This window comes from Mixophyes fleayi, chromosome 3 (genome assembly GCF_038048845.1).
Source record: "Mixophyes fleayi isolate aMixFle1 chromosome 3, aMixFle1.hap1, whole genome shotgun sequence".
NCBI lineage: Eukaryota > Metazoa > Chordata > Amphibia > Anura > Limnodynastidae > Mixophyes > Mixophyes fleayi.
In genome coordinates this window covers 81,055,177-81,072,905 of record NC_134404.1, presented here as the reverse complement: position 1 = coordinate 81,072,905, position 17,729 = coordinate 81,055,177, and the positions used below count along the sequence as shown (strand labels likewise).

The 17,729-nt window shown below is 40.0% G+C and overlaps 1 protein-coding gene across 1 annotated transcript in view; it reads left to right on the top strand.

The window, feature by feature from the left end:
• Positions 1-17,214, top strand: part of HPS3 (HPS3 biogenesis of lysosomal organelles complex 2 subunit 1) — a 46,533-nt gene extending 29,319 nt beyond the window's left edge. Inside the window, exons 10-18 of the mRNA XM_075201897.1 lie at positions 4,702-4,883; positions 7,575-7,746; positions 8,211-8,441; positions 9,438-9,623; positions 12,054-12,242; positions 13,096-13,200; positions 14,814-15,020; positions 16,426-16,516; positions 17,025-17,214. Coding sequence (XP_075057998.1) covers positions 4,702-4,883; positions 7,575-7,746; positions 8,211-8,441; positions 9,438-9,623; positions 12,054-12,242; positions 13,096-13,200; positions 14,814-15,020; positions 16,426-16,516; positions 17,025-17,152 — 1,491 coding nt within the window. The 3' untranslated portion in view covers positions 17,153-17,214. The remainder of the gene's footprint in view (positions 1-4,701; positions 4,884-7,574; positions 7,747-8,210; positions 8,442-9,437; positions 9,624-12,053; positions 12,243-13,095; positions 13,201-14,813; positions 15,021-16,425; positions 16,517-17,024) is intronic.
• Positions 17,215-17,729: the final 515 nt, after the last annotated feature.

The window sequence follows — 17,729 nt, the reverse complement described above, 5'->3', positions numbered from 1 at the left end:
TTACTCATGTTGCACAGGCTCCTCTTCCCCAGATAGCAAGTTCCAAGTATTTCTGTGACTGCAGTCGGTTTATCCTTTTCCTTCTGAAGTTTTTGCTAAATGCTTCCACGTGTGGATGCTGCAGTTACAAGGTTAGCCAAGGTAACTACTATTTCTTTTCCTAACATAGCCACTCTTAAGGATGGTACAGACCATTAGGTTAAGGCCGTCCTTAAGTTAATTTTCTTGGCAGCATGTGCCTCTTTCAGACCTGCTTTGGCATCTGCGTGGGTTAACAAAGCAGTAGAACGCTGGTCAAAACACAGTTTTCAAGGTTTGTTGGCAGGCAGGCCTTCCTCTGAACTGCTTCCATTAGTGGAGCAAATTCAGAGGGCGATAGATTATTTACGAGAGGTAGCTACATAGGCGGGGCTGATTGGTGCCCGTATTTCTGCCTCTGCAGTTTCAGCTTGTCGTATTCTCTGCCTTAAGTCCTGGAAGGCTAATGGGGAGTCTGAAAAGGTTCTTGAGACCATACCGTTTTCTGGGGGTCTTTAGTTTGGACCTCAGCTTGACTCCATTATCAGTCGATCTACAGGTGGAAAGGGCATTTTTCTCCCAGTTAATGCTCCCAAACAAAGATTATCCAAATTCCAGTCCTTTCAGTCCTCAGGAAGGTTTTGGTGTTAATATTCCTCAGGCCAATCTTCTACAAGCCAGTCATCCGCCCCTAGGGGTGGTTCGCTGCGTGGGCGCCAGGCCTAGTCTGCTTGACGTCCAGCAGCGAAACCTGCAAACAAGCAGTCCACATGACGGACATTTTGCTCCTCCGCTGTCGCCAGTGGTGTGAGCTCGTCTTTCTTGTTCAGGGATCAGTGGTTACAGTCTACTACCGATGTCTGGGCTTGGGTGTAGTGGATTGAGGATACAAGATCGATCTGCTCGGTCTTTCTCCCAGACAGTTCTTTGGCATAGGGCTTCCCACTTGTCCACGAAAGCGACTGTTTTTTCGAGAAACGATTCTATCCCTCCTTTATTCCAGAGTGATGATTCCGGTGCCAGATTGTCAAAGAGGTTTGGGTTTTTATTACAACCTTTTTCTCGTACTAAAACCAAAGGGCTTATTCAGACCAATTCTGACTCTTAAAATGTTTCAACACCCATGTCACAGTACCCAGGTTCAAGATCGAGTCTTTGAGCTCGGTCATTCACGGCATGGAACAAGGAAAATTCATGGGGGTTCTAGACATCAAAAATGTCTATCTTCATGTACCTATCTAGAGAGGTCATCAGTCCCTTTTTGAGGTTTGCGGTTCGGTCACAGCACTAACAATTTCAGGCTCTTCCCTTTGGTCTGGCCACGACCCCACGTATCTTCACAGAGATCAGGCCGGTCGTGGCTGCTCTGCTAAAGTCCAAGAGGATTACAATCATCCCTTGTCTGGACGATCTTCTTTTAATGACAGAGGACAGAGTCTCCAAAAGTGCTGTAGGCGACATATTCAAGTAGTAATCCAGACGCTGCAGTTTCACAGTTGGATTCTCAACTTCAAAAAGTCCAAGTTGCTCCCATCTCAGCAAATGATCTTTTTGAGTATTTTTATTTCACATCCGTCAAAACAGGTGTTCTTACCAACCAAGACAGGATTCTAGCCTTGTAGAACAGGGTAAGATCTTGGTTGGCGGCAAGGTAGCCTTCGGTACATTTCGCCATGAGCGTTTTTGGCAACATGGTATCGACTTTCTAGCCGTCCAGTTTGCTCAGTTTCATGCACGGCAGTCCCAGTTGGATCTTCTGTGCAATGCAACAAATACCATCTGAATCTGGCGGCCCAGGTATTTCACCTGTCTCCGCAGACCAGTTAGTTGGTTCTTTGGTGGTTAAATAAACAGATTCTCGCCAGGGGACGCAATTTATCAATTTAAAATTGGACTTTAATCACAAAGGGTGCCAGCCTTCGAGATTAGAGGCCTTCTGTCTTCATGCTCGGTTTCAGGGTTTTTGTACTCAAAAGGAATCCAAGCTTCCAATCAATGTCTTTGAACTGTGAGCAGTCTTCATGCTCTTATAAGCGCACAACACTTGCTGCAGGGAAGGCCAGTGAAGATTCAGTCAGACCATGCCACCTCAATCATCAGAGCGGTACCAAATGTCCCTTGGCCATGCGGAAATTGTCCCTTCATCCTAAGGTGTTTCGTCAGTTGGTGGAATGGTGGGGTCACCTGAATGTCGACATGGTGGCATCTTGGATGAACCACAAGGTTCTCCTCTTCTGCTCCCGTGCAAGAGATCCTATGGCTGTTGCAGTAGACGCCATGTCTGCTCTTGGAGGTATTGCTTAGTGTACCTTTTTCCTCCGGTAGCCATGCTTCCAAGGGTGTTAAGAAAGGTAAAAAGAGAGGGTGTTCCAGTTCTTCTGACAGCGCTGGATTGGCCGCAGAGGGCCTGGTACACTGACGAGCTCAGACCTGGCGGTTGCCGTTACGCCCAGATCTATTAACTCAAGATCCCTTTTGTCATCTACGTTTACAACGTGTGGCTTTAACGGTGTGACTGTTGAAGCTATGATCCTAAGCACTAAGGTGTTTCCGAACTTGTGGTGCAAACCATGCTTTGGCTCAGAAACCAGCCTCTGCAAAGATTTCTCATCGAGTCTGGAAAACTTTTATTGACTGGTGTAAAAAGAAGGGATATCTTACTTCTTCTTTTTGCTTGGCCAGGTTACTTAGGTTTTTGCAGGACGGGTTGGATGCAGGTTTGCTCCTTATTTCTCTTTAAGGTCAGGTGTCCGCCTTTTCTGTCTTCTTTTAAAGAAAACTTGCTGTCATTCCTTATGTGCACACTTTCATTCAGGGCGTTCTCCATGTACAACCTCCATATGTTCTTCTGGTACCACCATGGGATTTGAATTTGGTGTTGAGTGCTTTACAGCATCCGCCTTTTGAACCTTTAAATACAATGGAATTCAAATTTCTATCCTAGAAAACGGTTTTGCCCATTTCTACACGCACAGTTTTCAGAGCTTGCTGCTTCATCTTACAAGTCTCCTCTTCTTGTTTTTCATAAAAACAGGACAGTTCTTCGAAACAGGACCTCTTTCCTTCCTACGGTTGTGTCTGGTTTTTATCTAAATCAACACATTGTCACTCCGGTCCTGAATGATTTTATGTATTCAGTTTCTTTCCTGGATCCTCAATATATCTTTCAGAATATCTTGTTAGCAACAAATTATAATTATATCAAGAGTATGCAGCTCCTGTGATTTCTAAATTAAACACTGTTTCTGTCAGTGTGTTCTATTATCCACTATTAGATTCACAAATGCCAACTACACTAAATCCTCCTGTCCGCTAATGGCACATTTTAACCCTATTTTGAATATAAACATTCATTCACATAAATTAATCATTTAGAGAGGGGTAGAAGATAAATTACAGGTATTGAGAAGCCTATGTGTGTTTTTCTCATGCTTTGTCAAGGCTGGAAGTTCTTTTACACTTTTTCTTTGACTCTTGTGATCTTGGTAGTGTCATCTCCTGGTGTAGAAGGTAGTGTCATCTCCTAGTGTAGGGGGTAGTGTCATCTCCTGGTGTAGGGGGTAGTGTCATCTCCTAGTGTAGGGGGTAGTGTCATCTCCTGGTGTAGGGGGTAGTGTCATCTCCTGGTGTAGGGGGTAGTGTCATCTCCTGGTGTAGGGGGTAGTGTCATCTCCTGGTGTAGGGGGTAGTGTCATCTCCTGGTGTAGGGGGTAGTGTCATCTCCTGGTGTAGGGGGTAGTGTCATCTCCTGGTGTAGGGGGTAGTGCCATCTCCTGGTATAGAAGGTAGTGTGCCGAGAGATCACACTAGTCCAAGGTTTTGGGTACAACTGGCCTCAGCCAGTTTTGTTAAGCAAGAAAATGAAAGAAACTTCAAAATAAACACCGTGCCTGTACGGTACTAATTGAATACAAGTCACTCCTGACTAACAAACTAAAGCAAAACCTAAGATGTTCCAGCACGGTTTTCTCACAGCAAAGATCAGGCTTCCTCTCACAGAGACTCGCAGTCCCTTTCCCCAGGTAGGGAGAGACTTAATCCACTGCCTATCAGCCTTTTAAACACAGCTCACAGGTGGCAGCATTAATCAGTCTGACAGCAAGACAGAAGACCCGGACTGAGCCTTGTAACTGGATCCCACCTTTCTCTTCTCCATCTACACCCCAGGGACCCTTTACTAGCTTTTCCTTAAAGCTGAACACCTCTCTGGGAAGCATTTCCCAAATATAAATACTCCCTGGGCGTTTAAAACATGTAGGCTAGAAACCTGGGACTAATATACCTGCCTGCAAACACTATTCCAGTGTCTTTGTCAAATTATTTCTTTTATATTTCGCTGCTTTCAATTACTCAATATTTGGCAGGTACATTATGAATTTTAGAGTATACCAATAAAATTAAGGACATTTTAATATCTGCTCATAGATAAATGTGCACCTTCTCTAAAACACCCGCTTTTATCTTTTTTGTATGTGTATTTAACGGTTTAGTATCAGTCTTACATTAAATAATGTACATCAATTTTTAAAGATTCTGATTTTGTAGCTTGTAGAGCTTGTTGACTTTAAAACAATCTTTTCTATAGAACAGTTTCTTGACAATGGGAAATAAAGATTTGAAGTGCTACGTTAATTAATTACTCTAATGAGTTCCCTAGTTATTTCTGTCTTCCCCTTTTACTAGGTAGAGTATAGCAAGAAATATGTGACTATGAAAACACATGGCACCATTCACCTTCTCAGTGAAGCTCATCTGTTGCTGAGAGCTGCTCTAATGGATCCAGACTTGGTTGAATCTGCAGACAAAGAGGAACTGGTCACTGCATTCAGAGAGAGCTGTGCATACTTAGGGGACTGCTTCAGCAGGTTAGTGTTAAAAAATTATTAGCTACATTTGCAGTAAATAACTGAGGAATCAAAACGGTGGCTTCAAAAATGGAAAAATGTCAGGCATCGCTAGGTAAACATACTTGGTGGATGTGCTCAGCAAGAGCTATGTTACTGTCTGAGTTAATCTAATCCCAGTTTCCCCAGCACTTTCTACTTCCCATTTCCAGATTTACCCTTGGAGACTCTGATTTTTGTAATTTTTTATGAATGGGCTGACCTGCAGGGCCTCCTGCTATCCAAGGTTATTACCACCATTCCCTGTAATGCAGCATTTGGGACCTAGAGTGGGGCCCCTACTAGTATAACTAAAGAACACCAGCCCCTATTAGACAGGGCCACCTACATACACCTGTCCCCGATCCATCTTTCCAGTTCAATGGGCACCTGAGCCTATCCTGATCAACATACGTGACTCTCTGGAACAGACTGAAGCGCTACACTACCTATACATGATAGATGAGTTGACGCGAAGCTCTGTTCCACAAAGACCTAATTGAGAACAGTTCCCCAGATTCAGAGTCATGGGAATATGAGTCTCCCTGATCTGGAAGTGAAATTCCAAAATCACAACTCCCTGTGATCGCGGGATTATGTGAAAGTCCACGCCTAATAATAATCTAGGGAGCGATCCAGGGAGAGGAATATTATCTAAATTAAGCGGATAATAGTGCAGCAAAGCAGGACGCCAACGCGCGTTTCGCTCTACGGCTTTTTCAAGTTGTGTTTTTGGAAGGGCAGTATATGATCTCTGTCTGAATAACTGTGTTCCATATAATAGCTACACAGTTTAATGGGCTTAATGCAGATAATCTATTGAGTTTCTCCTATAATATACTTTCTTTTTGTATTTTGGGACCTTTATTAATAGTATCCTGCACCGCGATCAAAAATTAAAGTGTATATAATATATACTAGGATCGCATTTCAGATGCATGCTATACAGGGATTTATATAACCAAATGATCCTGACTAGATAATTAAAAGGATAACTACAAATTCAACCAAAATCTGTTTTTTTTTTTTTATATATACTGCTTTGATAATTTAGTGATCATATTATCCATTTAGAAGAATAGCGAACTGTATACTATTACAATTGCATATTTTTATATTTGAATATTAATAGTGGCAGCAAATTAATGCAATTTGTGTTACATTTTTTTAACCACACAGTACATATGTCTTTTATTTCTTGTTTTTATTTAGTTTGCTCTTTACGCCAACCAACCTTGTTCGTTTATTGTAGTTTTAAGGCATGCCTAATAAAATATATATCTATTTTTATGTATTGGTTACTCTGGAGTGCCCCTAAATATATATATATATCTCTTTGGTTCTATAAATATTATATACACACAAATATACATATTGAAGTGAAAATTTAGAAGTGGCAGTATGGAAAATGTAATGGAAATGTAATTTGATAGTTTTACAATCCAAGCAGAAGGAGAAGTGGTGGCATGGCATACCACTGTATAATAAGTGAAACTGTTACTATATGTCTTGACAAAGGTCCTATAGGCGGACCGAAATGTCAACCATGGATTAACCTGTTTGATTGAAATAAAAGACTATTTTGTTATAGTGAGTGCCTCTCTATCTACTGTATACTAGCCAGTATACAACCAGAGCTATTGGGGTGTACCCCTGAAGATGTATTTGGTGCATGGTGAGTGTGGCCATTTAGGCCACTTCCACTGCTAGTAGGTACATAAAATCAAGCATACAGCCATGAACTCTCCATAGTCAAATATTAGCAGTAGATTGGGTCGGATTGAACGTTACACTGTCGTAGGATGCCACCTTTCCAACAAGTCAGTTTGTCAAATTTCTGGCCTGCTAGAGCTATCCCGGTCAACTGTAAGTGCTGTTATTGTGAAATAGGAGGAACAGCTCCTCAGTAGCAAAGCTGTAGACCACTGCCCTGCTGAAACGCGTAGTGCGTAAGGTAGTCTGTCCTTTGTTGCAGTACTCATTACTGAGCTCCAAACTGTCTCTGGAAACAACATCGGCACAGGACCTGTTTGTTGAGAGCTTCACGGATTGGATTTCCATGGCCGAGCCGCCACACACAAGCTACGGATCACCATGCGCAATGCAAAACATTGACTGTAGTGATGTAAAGCACACCGCCACTGGACTCTGGAGCAGTGGAAACGTGTTCTCTGGGGTGACAACTCATGCTTCACCAACTGCCAGCCTGACGGACAAATCTGGGTTTGGCGGATACCAGGAGATTGCTTCCTACCTGAAATCCTATGGCCACTGTAAAATTTGGTGGAGGAAGAATAAAGGTCTGGGCCCCTTGAAAATAAATCTTAATGCTACAGCATACAATGATGTCCTAGAGAATTGTGTGCTTCTGACTTTGTGGCCACAGTTTGGGGAAGACCCTTTGCTGTTTCAGTATGACAGAGCTACAAATTGTAGTGGAAAACCTTCACAGAAGAGTTGAGGCTGTTATAGCAGCAAAGGGGGGAGCAACTCCATATTAATACCCATGGTTTTGGAATGAGATGTCCAACAAGCAAATATGAATATTCAGATGTCCACATACTTTTGGCTGTGTGTGTGTGTGTGTGTGTGTGTGTGTGTGTGTGTGTGTGTTATGTGTCACTTTATATTTTTGAATTTTAACAGGTTTCTATGTTCTTCCATGGTCTTTAGGTTGGACACAAAGAATTCCCATCTAGCACTCCCTTACTACAAGATGTCTTGCTTATCTATGTCTGACATTGTAGACCGTGTATGCAAAGATTTAACACAGGACTATGGGAAAGGCTTCATGTTTTACCTCAAACACTCCCTTTTTGAAGAATTGGATGAACAACTGAGTGAAGTATAAATGACTGTTTTGTCATTGTATAACATGTGCATATAGCCATAGTGAACCATTAATATCTGGACTATAAATGTAAATTTTTATGAATGTTTTAAGTCTCCATTTTTGGATTGGATAACTTCTATTTAAGGTTCAGTAGCACATTTGATGGGAATAACAAAACAAAGCCAAACACAATGTTTAATTCATCTCTTCTAAAACTTTGAGGCCAGGATTGTAAATTACAAAATGCCTTAACTTACTTTTTTTTTCATATAGCAATAAGAAATATTTCCTTAACATAACCAGTGAACATGCGGTTGTCTATATACTTGTCATACTAGTGGGATAAATATATCTGTTTCAATACTTTTCCAGCGTTAGAAGATATTTCTGCTAGTCTTTACCTTTGTGTTAATTATGGTGTGATGGCTGGTAAATTCACTTATTGAGGAATGCTCATGTTTGTTTTTATGTCTTAGGAAATGGCCTCGAAAGTGCTGCAGATATTTAATGCCACTGAACCAAACCAACTGCCTCACGTACTATCCAGTCCTTGTATGACTAACGCCTGTCCCACAAAGTCCATGGGCTTCTTGGAAAAGTTAGAATCTTCAGCACCCACTGCCCTTATTTCTCTTACAAAGGCAGCCATGGCTCTGAAAATGCATGACCTTCAGACTTACCAATCAGCGATGCAGCATCATTCAGAGGTGAGACTTCACTTGTACTATAGCAGGATTAGTGTGTCAGTGAGCAAGAAACAAATGCAGAATGCTGAAAGGTAAATTCTTTTTCTAATTTTATTGTACAAGTGTGTTTTTGTACAGCTCTGCGGAGTCTACAGTCTACAAGTCTACATTAATAATAATAAGGGTGCAGTTCTGCAATAAAACCATAGCAGACTATTGATAATTCGCTTTTATTTGTATATTACAGTTAGACAATGAAGGCAAATGTCTATGATTTTATTTTCCGTTTAGACATTTGAGTAATTTTAGTAAATTATCCTGATAGACAAATTTAGGAGCTCTGACTGTTGTGCAAGAAAATGTATTGAATAGTGAAGTCCTTTCTGTTTAAGAAATATATGTTGAAATAGGCTTATTTATCTTCATCTCACACACATATAAATAAGGGGGGACTGATGTTCCCTCAAATCCCATAAGAATCTAGAAAGCAATATATGTTACATTGAATTCTGATATTCATGTTCAGGTTTAAAGAAATCTCCAAATGGATTATATCCTGAAAACCTGCGGGTCCTTTTCAGCACCAAATCATCTAAGACACTGACGGGTAACAGGTGACTCTAGGGCTGCAGTCCACCCTCTGAGCCTTTGCCTGCGGCCCCCAGCTCCTTCCTTCCTTTATTGTCAGATTTGTTTGTTATAGTTTGTAATACTTGGTTGATATTCCTGCTGATATGTTATTACAGATAGGTGTCTCTTACTGCTGAAATTAAGGGAAATGTGCTGAACTGAATTCAAATACCGGAAACAACTTGTTTTTTTTGTCCAGACAGAGTTTGAAATTTGTGCCGTGAGCACTAGTACTGCAGTCTTTATACAGATGTATTAAACCTTATTTAAGTCTGTTTATGTTGCAATCACCTGCTGATAAATGTGGGGGATGGTAACATACATTGGTCTATAGTGTATTAGTATGTACGTGCCTTTAGTTATTACCTTTAATGAATCTCCCTGCAGATGCTGCTGTTGTGTGGTTTTCTGGATGAGCCAAGACTGATTATAAGGCGTAGAAATGGAGAGATCATTCCCACACAGATGGCTTTTCACTTCCAAGATACTCTACCTAGACTACTTATAGCTGCCGTGGTATCTCTTCAGGAAAACAGTAAAATTAATCTGAAAGAAGCGGAGTTATTCTTTAAGGTACCAGTGTTTTGCTATTAATCATGTAAATGCAGTAGTACATTTGTCTTAATATATGAACTTTGCATATTCATTGTCTGACACATTAAAATGTTTTACTCCTTCATCATCATCATCATCATCATTTATTTATATAGCGCCAACATATTCCGTAGCGCTTTACAATTGGGAACAAACATAATAAACTAATAAACAAACTGGGTGTCACGAACAGCACTCACCTGAGTCTGCGTGACGCTTACGTGACACAGGGTCAACCACAAAGACAACCACCTGGTCTGTCTAAAATGATTAAATCCTTCCCTATCTATGCCACACACTAGCTTTGCGATACTAATTACCACCACCAAGGTTTTTTCGGATAAGAGCTGACACTCTTATTTAGGAAGCCTTCGGTTCTCCCTAGCATTAATCCAACACAATTTACTTTAATCAGAGTTCACTTAAACCACAAGGTTTGCACAGTTCCAATTAGGTAGCGTCTGGACCAAACTGTCGCGTGAATTCATAAGAACACAGAGACTAGAACTTATTAAGTGTAATTTAATATGGAAAATACATCCACAATGCTTAAGATAAAAAGATAATAAAATGACATACAAATAGAGTGCAATTGTTTCTTATAAAATAAAAAGGATAAAACACAGAATTGATACCTCACTTAGAATCAAGTTTGTGGTGCCGGGAGGAGCAGGAAAAAATGGAACCTCTTCAATTAAACTCCCTCAGAAGAAAAAGAACCCAGAGTTACATTTTCAATACAGTTTTAAAGTCAAGCTACAGGGCCCCCCAGCCCCCTTCCCTGTGAGGTCAGAACCAACAGGAGGGGAGAATGCAAATTAGGGTCTTATGACTTTGCTGTTTGAATACCTCTAAGTCCAGTTTTCTTTACACCGTCCTAACTTTTCAACAGTATGGTTTACGAACATGATTTTACCTTCACACAACAGGTCCTAAGTTTCCCTTCATCTGCATACCACACATGCCTCTGGTATGTATGATATTGGAGAAAATGATATGATCTTTTCCTGTGCCCTTATTCAGCTTGAATCTGCCATTAACATACAACCCAGTCTCTGCAGTCGGCCTGTCTGGGGCCTCCCAAACATGTGTGAGATTTCATTGTCTTGCAAGAGATCTCCTCAAAGGCATTCACATTTGCCATCCTGCCATAAATGGTATAAGGTGCTATCCTTATCTACCAGCCCCCCTGGGTGGTTTAACATCCACAAAACCCATTGATCTAACAGCTTCTAAGAGCACAAGGTCACACTATTTCTAGGAAGTAATACACAAACATATATTTGCAGATTTATGCCTAAACATTAGCTTGCACATGACACTGGGTAAAACAGACAAAGAGGTGAGAAGGACCTGCTCGCAAGCTTACAATCTACTCCTTGTTCAAATCTCTTTTTCAGTGTGTTGCAAATGTCAGCCAAACAATCACCTTGCCTGAGGCAGCAACTGAAATGGGCCATTCTCTTCAGTTATACAAATATGTACTTAACTGTTCTATTCGTTCTGTTCCATTCAGTTTAAATCACAAATTATGCTAGTTTAATAAGTGTTGGATCTATTGCTAGATTAAGTAAACACAACTTAAGGCAACACAAAATTGTACATTTAAAATTTAAACTTTTCCAGTGTTTTGCTGCTCTGTTTAGCCTGCTGCTTTACTTTGCCTCATTACAGAAATGCCCTGATACAATAAGGGCCACTAAATATGAATCTTTATTTTACCCTCTTGCCAACAATGTTATTATTGCCCCAGTCTTCAGGCTGTGCAGTGTACACTGAAAAGCTTTTCAGAGATTCATGGTTCCATCACCACACTAAGGCTCCCCCCCATCAACTGTACAGTGTGAACATTGTCTGGTGACAATCTTCTGGTCTATATAACAGAGGGTTGGGTACACACAAAGCGACAATTGACAATGTATATTTGATGGTCCTTTAAAAGTTTTCTGTAATCTGCAGTGGTCAAAATAACAGCTGTAGTAAGATAACCAGCCTCAAGGTTCAGTATCTGATGTAAAAGGAGACTGTTTTGAGATTTGGGGGAAAATGTATCAAGCTGAGAGTTTTCTGGTGGATTTGAAAAGTGGAGATGTTGCCTATAGCAACCAATCAGATTCTAGCTGTCATTTTGTAGAATGTACTAAATAAATGATAGCTAGAATCTGATTGGTTTTTCAAACCCGCCAGAAAACTCTCAGCTTGATACATTTACCCCCTGGTCTTTATACTTCTTTTGCTTATTTGATACAGACCTCTAACTTATATGACTTTGACATGAAATAGTTAATGCTTACTCTAGAGAAAGCCTGCTCTGTGCAAACCTACAAAATAAATGTCAAGCATTCGTCAACCTGTCCATTCAGGCAATTGGTCATTTAAGTTACTAGTTTCCTTGTTGGTTTTCTCTAGGTTTTATGCGAGAAAACTGATGAAGATGTTCCACAAATACTTGTAGATTTTTGGGAGGCTCTACTCACCTCGTATCCCCCAGAATCTATTCTACAAGACATACTGTTTAAACTTACATCTCATTATGTGTGCAGAATATGCAAACCAGAGCATGTGTGTGTGAAATCCTTGAAGACCCCAGAGGATCTGGTAAGTTGATCATTAAGGGCCTGATTCATCTTCGGACATAAGTGGTGCGTGAAATGCTCAGAAACTAAGTTTGCAACTACTTGCAATTCAAGTACAAACGCCAATGACACTTTTGACTTCTAACATTTTGAACGGTAGAAAGGGGGAGGGAAGGGGCGGATGGATGTAACCAAATGCAAATTCGTCCGATTCAAGATCTGGACATCTCAGAGATGCTTGTTTTTTACCCGTATCACTTGCACCAGCTACAGGCCAGATGTAAATGCTGACTGATAGTGATGACAGACATGTGTGCAGCCAGAGCATGTGTTTGCAAATAAGATAAACTGTAAAAATGCATTTTATGAACAGTACACAATAAGAACATCCTGATTTATGGATAAAAAAAGAGGAAAATTTTTTTTTATTTATTTTTAGTAATGATTATGTTATTCAAGTTGTTAATGTATTTTAATAGTTTGTTTTTTTCCAAGTGTTCTGATAGGACCTGATATTGCAGATATGCATTGTACGTATCCTGCATTGTGTTCTGTCTGTCTGCATACAACAACAAGTATAGCCAGAGTGTACTTATACCAATATTCAAATTCAAATGAAAATGTTTCTTGAGATCCGCATGTACTTCAATATGGGCATACGTGTGCAAATTACGTCCAATTTTAAAAATGCAAATTGGGTTCTTGGGTTCCCATTGAGTTCCATGATGAATCGGACCCTAAATGTCTTTATGTTCATATATATTACATCCCTGAAATGCCTACCTGCATACATTGTTTCTTTGTAAATATGTGTGTGTGTGAAAATATATATATATATATATATATTACATTTAAAATGCAACCTCTGTTTGCAGAGAAATTCCTGCAGCCATTTTGGAGTAATCAGCCCTTGGATAACAAAGATGGCATCTCCAGAATCTGTATCATGCTCCCGCTGTGGAGACTTGGTGAAATTACAGGTATGTCTCTTATATAGTTGTAAATTTAGAATTATCACCAGAAACTAAATTTGTCACCCTGATAGTACTTCAGATGCTGGAGGGGCTACCCACGTTATCAGATTGTAGTGTACCGCCCGTCATCGGATTGTAGTGTACCGCCCGTCATCGGATTGTAGTGTACCGCCCGTCATCGGATTGTAGTGTAACGCCCGTCATCAGATTGTAGTGTACCGCCCGTCATCAGATTGTAGTGTAGAAGCAGGTTTTGTGCTCGATGTGTACCTCAGTTTGCACAAGTGCACTCAAAGTTCTGGAGCACATAAACATTTTCAGAGCAAGATGGCTGTACTAACGGAGAAACAAAAGTTTGCACAGGCAGAGGAGTGGCATTGGGTGGAGTGAATACGTTCCTACTATAGTACATAGGGGATCCGTACACCATGTTTAGCAGAGTCATAGTTGCACAGAAGTTTAGAAACATGATTTCATATTGCGGGACAAGATTATTGTAATGCGGTAAAGGGGTGCAGAGAGTGCTTCTTCTTGCCGTGCAGAGACAAGGAACACTCACCTTCCACTCAGCAAGATGAATTTAGCTGTTGCTGAAGGTCTTCAGGTCTCGTCCTATGCTCTTAATGGGACCTGTGTTGTATTTCAATGGAGAAGCATATTCTGGTCCACTTGAAACAAAGTGATAAGTCTTATACACACAATGCCTTAGGTAATAAAGGCAGAACTAGTGTGCCTTACTCTATGACTAATATAAGCCATAAATAAGGTAAAAAACTGAAAAGTTTAGTTAATCTTAGTGAAAATGAAAGGGGTGATGCTAAAGTAATAAATAGATCTTTTATGTAATATTTCCAGTTTTGCACACTGCACTACTGAGGTACTGTGAGGCCTCCAGTAATTTGTAAAGCCCCCCTCTGCATCCAGTTAATCTACCTTGCTTTCAGCAGGCACGATGGGCAGTGTGCTGCTTAGTGAGACCTCTTCACTAAGCAGCACACTGCAACAGATTTGCTGTTAGTTGCGCCTGCCTAACTTAAATGAATGGGAGGCAATGGCAGGGACAGTTGGGGGCGCGGCCGACCCTGACCCGATTACCAGCATTATTATGTAAAAATCTTTGTTGTGGCCCTCCAACTTTCCGAGGCCCCTGGGCTAAAGCCCAGAAAGCCTATTATGTTAATCTTTGGGGGCATGTCAAGGTTGCGGCGTCAACTCCGAAGAGTAGAGAGTAGACTTGCACTTTGAAGTGTGGGCATTTCGCTGTGTGACCTTGGAAATTACCTCCACAGTAGGAGTAGAATATGGAAAGAATACAGAACATGCTAATGTTTTATTATTCAAGCAAACTAATGATTTAATTTTAAAGCATTATTAAATGAAAGTAAAACATAATTTCTAGTTATGCCACTAACCAGGTGTAGAAACTTCAAGGTGTTTGGTACAGGGACACAAATTCATTGAAGATATTTAATGATTATGTAAATTGGTCTTTTGTATCTCTTCTGCTTTTTCTGAGGGGTTTTACAACAAATTTATGAATTCAGCTTTATATGTGCATGATTTTAACAATTAATAAAAGGTTTAACGATATGGTACTGTTGTCTTGTGTTTCTGTGTAGTCACTTCTCTGTGGACCTTCTTTGGATATAGCTTCATTTCTTCCATTTCTGGACTTTATACCGGAAGATAAAAATTCATTTCTGAGCATCCATATTTTATGTGCAACTCGCCTCATGAACTATGAGGGCTCAATAGAGAAGCTCCTGGATCGGTGTCCTGAAGCCATTATATTGTATGCAAAACACGAGATAAAAGATGGAAGCCAGGTAGCTCCTAAAGTGGTTTTGTACTGAAATAAGTAGTGAATTTGAAACTATACGTTTTGTTTTGTCAGTGAGAGCAAGAGAAACAGCCATTTACTGATAGAATTCTGGTAGACAATGCCAGCATTCCCGTAACTTGTAGTTTAGTAAGAGTTGTATGGGAATCTTTAAAAAAATAAAAATGCTTAAAAAATATTTCCTTAACGATGTATATAAAGACGTTACCTGTAAAATTCAAATCCATGTCAAAGTTTCAGCAACCTATCAGAAACGAACGTCCGTGAGATAAGTGTTATGAACCTGTTTGCGTTGGCCAAGATAATCATTGCCAGAGCGTGGAAGGCATGGAAAGGGCCTAGTTTCAATAAATGGATTTCCTTGGTCAATGAGGCTGTGGGACATAAGGTTTACTTACCACACCTGCAACACCATGCCTAAGTACTTCAAGGTCTGTTCCAGATGGGTTGTGTGATCGCTGGAGGAGTACTTTGGCTAAATAGCTCCTTTGGGGACACGTTGTGCCTTACTGGCTAGTTACTGGTAATCCAGTACATCCCAAATTTAATTTAGTACAAGTGGTTTTGTTTCCTATAGAAGTCCACAGTGGTTCTCCTGTGATGTCACAGGCACCCACAATACTTATTGAACAGTGTTTTCTAGATGTGGAATGTAAACAGCTGCCAGAGTTCGACCACCCTTATTGTTCATATGGTTATTATCTTTTTTTATTTGGATTGCTATATTGCACTTTGCTTTTATTAGATGTTTAGGTTTTAGAGTAGTGAGGTTTGTTTTAGCTAGACCTTTTTTGTATGAGATAGAAAAACATCCTATTTCTTGTTTGTACTGTACAAATGTGAATAAAAAATGTGAAGTCTGGAGTCCATTTCAGTTGACTGAACTCTAAGAATTACAATGAATCCATATTTGTAAAATAGCATTTGGCCTAATCCTGGGTTTAGTGCTTACCTAACTTAAAATGTGATACCAATTTCTAGGCATTCACCTTTTGACCAGTGCAGCAAATATCACCTGGATGACAAACCACCATCTAGAAAACATCTGTAATATACTGAGGGATATTTATAAAACAACAGTGCCTACCTAAACAAATAATTCTCCTGAAAAAATCGCCATTCTGGAGTCAGTTACATAAATATTTTCTGCTTCTATATTTTTTTAAACTCAGGATGGGGAGAAAATCCTCCTGTGCTTCTCCATTGCAAAGATTTCAATCACATGATCAATGTAAATGTGTTACATTTGAAAATTTTAGATTTTTTTTTTTTTGTTTTATGGTATTATTTTTTTTATTATTTAATTTACTTCTATTTTTTCTTACAGTGTAGTCTTGTGGCAGACAGTGTGTCAAACACATTAGTAATATTGTTTTTACCTTTTGGTATAGACTCTGTGGTGGAACAAGTTACTACCTGAACTATGTAATCGTATTCGGGGAAATGAAAACACTAATGAAGTATTTCTCTCATCCCTAAAAGGTAGGAGACATGATCATAGGTGGATCTACAGTGAGAACAAGAAACCAAACACTAAGAAAACCTACCCTCTTTCTGACCTGCCTCCCCCCTCTGTCATAGAGCATAAACCTTGGACATATTGCATCACAGTTCAGTGTGCTGCAGGACTCCTTACAGTGTTCTGTTCAGCTCTGTAAAAGAAGACTAGATGTGATTGAATCTTGTCAGCTATCCATATATGGGGGATTTTTAACCACAGACGGCCCCTTTTAGTACAGGGCCATTTGGACAACAATGTTCCACAACTGAGATGAACATTAGGTTCTTTATAAAGTGTCTTAGATGTAGCCATTGGTCAGTTAACACATTAATAGGGAATACCTGGGGGATTTTAATGATAGAATTGCACCCTCCTCATCCACAATTGAGGCCTGTTAGGATATAATAATGTCAGAGTAGTATAGATCACCTCAATTGGTGCAGTACTGACTAATGCTTCTCTCTCTCTTGTATATTTATCTTGTTTTAGACACTTTGGAGGTGATCGCTGTGGAACTTGACCTTCATGACTTTCTTAATGTGCTGCCTGATGATGGGACTGCAGCATTTTTCCTTCCTTACCTTGTAAACCAAAGCAAAAGAAAGCTTGTTGCCTAAGTCAACCCCCTTCTTTGCCAAAGTGGATTGTGGTGTCATATAAACTACACAACAACAATGTGGCTATGTTTGTGTGTGGTTTTTTGTTGGCTGTGTAACTGATAATGAGAATATGTTAGTGAGGTGGGAAAGGATATTGGCTTCTATGGTACCCTAGTGCACTATGCATGGGAACAAAAACAAAAATAATTTTCCTGTGTGCCCCCTCTTTCCCAGTGTGTCAGTAGTTTCATAGTTGGAGTTCTGAGTCAAGCTACATATTGTGCTATGCTTTCCCAGGTCAGCCTAAGGTGGAGGAGCTTTGTGTATGGACGTCACAGAGCCAACATAAGACGCAATAGGCAGCTTCACTCTAAAGCAGTCTGGCTGTTTGCATGCTGCCCTTACTACTTTATGTGTTCTCTCCTGTAGAAAGTGGAGATCAGAGGCCTTTTTTTTAATTTACTTTAATGAATGCATAGTACACAATATTGTATTTAATAACCTTTAGCTTTGTGATGTTGGACTCCCCTGTCTGGAACATAAAATACTTAATTACTGACATTCAATGGCTACTCTGTTTTGTGGAATAGATGAC